This window comes from Rutidosis leptorrhynchoides, chromosome 10 (assembly GCF_046630445.1).
Source record: "Rutidosis leptorrhynchoides isolate AG116_Rl617_1_P2 chromosome 10, CSIRO_AGI_Rlap_v1, whole genome shotgun sequence".
Classification (NCBI taxonomy): Eukaryota; Viridiplantae; Streptophyta; class Magnoliopsida; order Asterales; family Asteraceae; genus Rutidosis; species Rutidosis leptorrhynchoides.
Window position 1 is genome coordinate 54,200,539 of NC_092342.1, and position 7,563 is coordinate 54,208,101.

General features: G+C 33.2%; 1 protein-coding gene across 1 annotated transcript; it reads right to left on the bottom strand.

The window, feature by feature from the left end:
• Nucleotides 1–5,163: 5,163 nt before the first annotated feature.
• Nucleotides 5,164–5,628, bottom strand: LOC139870290 (uncharacterized). The gene has a single exon (XM_071858121.1). It carries the CDS (start codon nucleotides 5,626–5,628, stop codon nucleotides 5,164–5,166), a length of 465 nt encoding a protein of 154 aa, XP_071714222.1.
• Nucleotides 5,629–7,563: the final 1,935 nt, after the last annotated feature.

Below are 7,563 nucleotides of genomic sequence, written 5' to 3' on the forward strand. Positions count from 1 at the left end.
TTATCTGTCGACACATAAAAAAACAAAAGAAGCAATTACAATTTAAATTGAGTGCTAGTATTGTTTGCGGGGTCCACGTGTGAGAAGTCAAGAAAGCAAACGTATCTTTTACACTAAATGCCATCATAGTGGTTTATGGTGTCATTTTCATTTTTAATTAATTAAACCTCATATTTTGTTAGAAAAATATTATTATTTAAACTAATTTTCACTTATTAGTAACATAACATAAGAATGAGTTTTAAAGTCTAAGTGTCATGATCTATGAGAAACGTGTGGTAAAAATGTACCCATGTCTAAAATACTTTATACGTTTGTTTAAAGAAAAATGACCACCCAAAATGTAATATATAAAGTTTATAGTTTAAAAAAAATAGAATTTTATCATGCGCCTCCTAAAAAGGGCCGGTCCGGTTTCTTTTTTTTTTACTTTATCACGGGCCGGTATTTCGTGCCTTACTCTAATTATTGCACCGTAAATTAGGGAATTAATTCAATCGAATGAATTTTTAAAATTTTAAAAAGTCGTATTTCTTAAATCACAGTGGACCTCACAACAGAGATCCGTAACAATATCACAAGACTTATGGGATTGATAAATGCTAAACAAAATATCTTCTAATTTAATCGTTTTGATATTATCTTTTAGTTCCGTAGGTAAATATATTAAATATATATTGAAACAAATAAGTTTAATGTAAAACACTATATATTTAATACTTTGTTAACGTTTTCAAGTTATAATATACACATAATTGTTCGCGAATCGTCGAGAACAACCGAAGGGTATTTGAATAGTTCGAAAATTTTGAGATTCAACTTTACAGACTTTGCTTATCGTGTCGGAATAATATAAAAATAAAGTTTAAATTTGGTCAGAAATTTCCGGGTTGTCACAAGATCTAACACATACATGAACTTTAAAACTAATAATAAGTTACAAACTTGAAAGTGAACTTATGAAATCAAGATCTTAAGATTTAGAACATAGTTCTTAGTTTAATCTTGAAGATCCAAGACTCAAAAGTCTAGATCTAGCATAAGTGTACAAAGTTATAATTAAAAAGTTTCATTTACATGTTCTTGAACTAGTAAAGTTAACTTTTAGTTAAGAGAAATGAGATCAAGACTAACTTGTAGTACTTGACCAACAACAACCAAATTCACAAAATTAAAGTGCAAGAAAACTAAATAAACAAGTTAATTTGTTCATGGTTGTTCATACTTTAAAGATTCAAACCAAAGTTTGATCTTTAAGAAAGTAAACTTGAAGTTTACTTCATGAATCACAAGTATGATTTTAATCAACACATGAACTTGCAATCTTTTAAGAAAGTATATGTAGAACATAACTAGTAAGTTAGTTCTTGTTTGTTCTTGTAAATACAAGATAAAAATGAAGAATAAACTAGAGAGTTGATTCTTGTAACTAGTAAAGAACAACTAACAATTGCATGTAACAAAGTAACAACAATAAGTAAGTATCAAGCAACAAACAAAGAACAAAAGATGATGATGATATGTATTCATGGTCACGGTTTTTGTAAGAAAAAGAAGAGAAGAATTTGTTCATAATACTTACAAGAAAGAGAGAAAATGAGAGAAAGAAAGTTGAGAGGAAAATGTAAATAAGAGTGTGTGAAAATGAATGAAGATTACTAGTGAATGAAGTAAGTAAAAAAAATAATTTGAACTCCCCCTAGATAAGCCAAAACCGACGGTTAGCAAGGAGAAATGGGGGGAGGAGTTTGTCTAATAGATCATGCATGTAAAAGTCTAAAAAGGTTGGTTAATGGGGGTGTTTACATGGGAAGGATGTATAACCAAACTAGTAACTAGATTCTTATATAATAAACTAACTAGTTAGACTTTAAATGGACTACTTACATATGAGTTGGGCTAAAGAGTCCATAAAAGATGTAGGTTGGGCTAATTAAGTCCACTAATACTAATTCAAGTCCAAGTTCAAGTAATTAACAAATAAATCCAATTAAAGCCCAAATAATTAACTAATAACCATAGTTAATTAAAATGATTAATAAACCTAATCATGAATGTAAATAATATGTGAAAATATTATTCGTGTAAGTTTCGGGTGTCACAAAGACGCTTCGGGCAATTAAAGTCAAGTTCGGGCAATCATGGCAACAAGTAAATGTAATAACATACATTTGTTTAATCACACGTATTAATAATAATAAGTATTAATAATTAAACTTTGGAAATTCCAGGGTCGTTACACTTAGGGTGCGTTTGTTTACCTCTGAATGGAATGGTTCAGCACTGAATGCTGAACCATTCAGCATTTAGTGCGTTTGTTTTTTACCTCTGAATGAGATATGGTGCTAAATGGTTCAGTATTCAGTGCTGAACCATTCAGAGTTAAAACACTCTCTTAACCATTAAGAGGCTAAATTTTATGTAATATTCTTTTTAAATCGTATCCAGAACACTTATCAAACAAGTATATTGAAGTTTTTAGTAATGTTAAACGATAACAAGTTGATTCAAATGATTCATATTGTTTATTCAAAATGATTATTAAACAACTTATTGTCATTCAGAACTAAATTTATTCAGAGACTCTGAACCATTCAGATTATGAACCATTCAGCACTAAATCATTCAGTTTTATCAAACGCACCCTTAGTCCCTTGATTTTATTTCCCACACATGCACCTCACATGACTTCCTTTTTATTTTTTGTTTGTATATATGTGTTAAAGTGTATAGTTTTCGTAAATTTATAACACAATATAATATCTTCATTATAATTTATAGTTTATTAATTTTATCAACTTTATACGATAAGATTGGTACAAAAACAAATGAATAGAGTTTGTGCGATAAATGATGGTACAATAACAAAAATAACTATTAATGGAATTGATTTTTTATCTTATCCAACAAATAGTTAAGAAGAAAATAATTATATAATTTTGTACATTTAAAAAAATTGTTTTTATAATCGAGTTTGTACGATAAAGGATTGGTACAACAAAAAATGAATAGAGTTGATACGATAAACAAATTTTCTAAAGAAAAAAAAAACGGAACATAGTTTGTACGATAAATGATTTGTAAAAAAATGAATAGCTAACAACATAATTAATTTTTTATCTACAACAAATAGTATACAAATATAAAACTATTCGTTATCGTAACGCTAACAACTCCGCAACAAAGTGCGGGGTGCCAAACTAGTTCATAATATTCATAATAGAACTAATAATACCATTTAATAAGGAAAAAAAACTCAAATGGTGGTTTGGTGGTAAGATGCTTGAAAAGTTTCAAAGAAACCTAGGTTCAATCTCCACCTGCTATACTTTGGGGGCTTGCCTTTTAAAAAAAATAAGGAGAGAAAAATAGACAAACATAACCATAAAAATGGTTACGAATATAAACGTGTTGAAATTTTGAACTATATTAAGCCTAAAGTGACTTACAATTTTTTTTAACGTCAAATTTGTTAAGCTTCCATCTCGTTAGCGAGACATTAGGGAAGGGAGCAAACACCAACACATTACAATGACTTAATTAGCTAATCGTTTCAAGAAATACAATCTTTTTCTCTACCAGAAATTCAATTAAACGAATACAACGAATAAAATCAAATAATTCTTGTTTCTTCATTTTAGTCGAAGCAAATAAAGTTGAGTTCTCGAATCTCCACGAGCTCCACATAACAACAACGTCAATGGAGAACATATGGTTTTTCATAGCTGTAGTAGATCGCCAATCATGATACCACAATAACCATTATTCCCACGAAGCAAAACCTGACAAATGAATTCCGGTACCAGACTCTAACTTTACTCCAAATCTCCGACGCAATGTTACACGGAAATAAAATATGAGCCAATGACCCCACCCGATACGAACAAAGTGGACAACGAATGTCATTAATTTTCATGCCTCAAACTGAAAAATTAAGACGAGTCGAAAGCCTATCCAATACCACTCTCCAAATGAATATGTTTACTTAGTGGGGTAAAAATTTTCACTATAACGTACAAACCGAATTACCAGGAAGAGCTTTTAAATCAATGTAACTTCTTGTAATGCCCACTTGGAAATCCCATCTTGCGCGATAGACCATGACCATGAATCATTCGAGCTGGACAACTCTAACTTGCCAATATCCGAGATCAATTTCTGTAACATCACTGCAGACCGAGAGCCGAAAATATCACGAGACCAAGACCAAAGTGACTTACAATGTATAAAGTAGCATCCTACATACTATTAAAATTCTTTAATAACTAATTTATAACTACATAAAACTGGCCATGAAGTCTCGGAGATTCACGTTTGGAAACTAAACAAAAGAGGGAACAAATGCTAAATGATTTTATAACGGCAGAAGATATCATATAAAAATCTTTCTAGCAAGGCTCTAAGAGAGAAAAAATTACAAAGACTTTTGAAGCCACAAGTTCCATTTTGAAACTATATGACCTCGGTTTATAAGCCAACGAAAATCATAAAGTTTAATTACATCTAAACTGCTACATTTATGAATAACAATATCATTAAAAACGATGTCGTTTATGAATCGCCACATGACCCAAAGGAGTGTAACTATGACCATATAAATCTGAGCCTTTGTTGTGGAAATGAACTGTGCAACCTCGATCCATTCTATGACATCCGACCAAGCATGAAATTTAGGCATATTACAATCTAACCAAGCATGAATCGCCATCCACATATCCGAAGCCACCGAGCATATAAAGAATAAATGTTTTTGATCTTTAAAACACCTTAATTACAAATCGGATATATAATGGAGGGCTAAAGCTTTCGTGGATAGATTCCAACGTAAAGGAAGAGGGTCAAGCTTAAACCGCCACGAAAACACATTGACTTTTTGGTGATATATTTAAGCCATGTCGTTTCAGTTTGTAGAAATGGAAGAAGGTGTTAATCAGTGTATTCACGAGAGTTTTTAACAGTGAAGATCCCATTTGCTATTAGATAAAAATTTTCACTTATCTTCACAGTCCGACACATGAAAAATATGGATTTCGTTTTTGAGAGACTGTAACAACAAAGCATTCCGACCCACTATATCCTCCCTGGACCACGTCCAGCACCAATGGTCAGTCATCCATTTATCGGTTAGCGTATCACACATTAACCTCTAGGTTGAATAGTCGATTATAACCGATTAACTAAAGGAGGACCACCACTCCACACGTCAAGCCAGACACTGATATTCCTCCCATTACCAACATCCATTTGATTAAGGTTGGATGGCAGCAAGTTATTTGAAATGGCCTTTCTACGAGTTTCAACAATAGCGGACCATGTACTGTTACCATATGTTTGATCAAATATGTCACCATGGATCGATTTTATCACCTTGACCTTAACATCGTCCGGACAATTTAAATAACACCAAAGCCATTTACTAACCAACGCAATGTTGAAAGCTTTTAAACTCCCAATATTTAGCACACCTTTATTAAATGTATCAAGAACGGATTCACATTTGATCCACGCCATCTTTTTGTTTGAAGTACTTCCGCCCCAAAAATATCTTACACACAACGATTCAAGATTCTTAAGAGCCGTTTCCGGACATTTGAATATCAACGTAAGGTAGATACTGAGACTACCCATGTTTGAACCAACTTGAAACTCACCTCATGTTTGAACCGATTGGAATGCCTAAATATTTGGTAGGAAACGATCTCGCACTACAACCGGAGGTAGCGGCAAACATTTCGACCACGTTAAGATCAACCCCCACACCAAAGACATGTGACTTGAACACATTTATTTTAAGACACGATACAAGTTGGAAGACTTCAAGAATACGAAGGATGCGATTCAACTCTATATGTCAATCCGACATAATAATGACGTCGTCTGCATATATTAAATGTGAAAGTCGAAAATCATGTGTCCCTGTTTTGATGCCAGGGATGAAACCTGATTCCAAAGCTTGGTTAAAGCTAAATGGAGCCCCCCCATAACTATAATAAAGAGAAAGGGCTAAGCGGGTCTCCTTGTCGTAACCCCCTTTTTAACGGAAATTCATGGGTTGGACTACCGTTAACAAGAACTGTCGTACGAGTAGGATTTAAGCAACCCAAAATCTAATTACATCATACCGAACCGAAGCCTAATGACTGAAGCATGAAAATGAGATAATCCCAATTAACTGAGTCATAAGCTTTCTCGAAGTCCACTTTAAAATGTAGCATTTGTTTATTTTTATTCTTAAACCAATCAATAATTTCACTCAGCATCAACGGCCCGTCAAGAATTTGACGACCCGAATAAAAACAGACTGAATAGGAGAAATGATCTTATAAGTGACAAAAACTAATCGAATCGTAAGAATCTTGGTAATGATCTTATAAAGGACCGGATTTTTCACTTTTGGGATTAAGGCAAAAAAACATTAAATTTTCCCTATTAGACATAGAAACCAAGCTGAAAAAACCTCTAATGCCCCTACATATATCATGTCAGAAAATATCCAAAAAAATGCTTGATATACCAGAACAAAAACCATCCGGACCGGTGGCCTTAGAGCTAATGCAATCCCAAACCGCATTCTTATTTTCCACATCATCGAGATCCCATTCAAGAAAAGAAACATTATCTTGAGATAGTTTGACCCGCGAGTTAATGTTATTGAATCAAGCGCCCGAGTCCACCCCATCAAAATTTGTTTTTGAAGAACTCGAAGAACTTGTTTATTATTGTATACATATCGACCACCCATAACCCCTTAATAATAAGACCTTGGATATGTTGTTGATGTAACACCGTAATTTTTACACACACACACACACACACACACACACACACACATATATATATATATATATATATATATATATATATATATATATATATATATATATATATATATATTAGACACTCACAGCGGAAGACTTATTAAATTACATATCATATATTATATACAGAAATATATGATTGCACAAACTACCGGTGTTACGTTATTACTACAAACCATTCAAATATATTGTTTATTACAAAAACATCAGGGTGAAACGGTGTCAAACATCTGCAGCTGCCCGGAAATACCCACCAAAAGCTATTATTACACACCTGTAGGGCAAAACACTGTAGGGGATTTAGCACAACACTAAGTGAATGGCAATATCTAGGTGGACATCACTACAAGCATCAAGAACAGCTTAAAGGCACTGGTCACTAATCATTTGAAGCCATACACAAGAGGACCGTCAACCCATAGCTGATCAAGCTAGAATCCACCGATAGTCCGCATTACTGAATCACTGGTATAGTCTTCCAGACGTGACACACTCATCATTCACACTATACCACCATTCAGTAACACCTGGACCCAATACTATTACCTTAATTACACAAGGTAAATAGCATTGACCTCTTACGCCGGGAACACCATGGACGTTATCTCGGAATACACCCTCGACGTTAGCACTGGATGCACACATAATCACTTATAGTCACTGTACTAGTCACAGACTCATAAAAGTCTAATCATAAGCATGGCACTAATCACTACACTTGTCACTGTATAATCATGTCCATAAA

Excerpts from the sequence above, each read along its gene's own strand:
- LOC139870290 (XM_071858121.1), bottom strand. The coding sequence starts at position 5,628 with ATGGGTAGTCTCAGTATCTACCTTACGTTGATATTCAAATGTCCGGAA.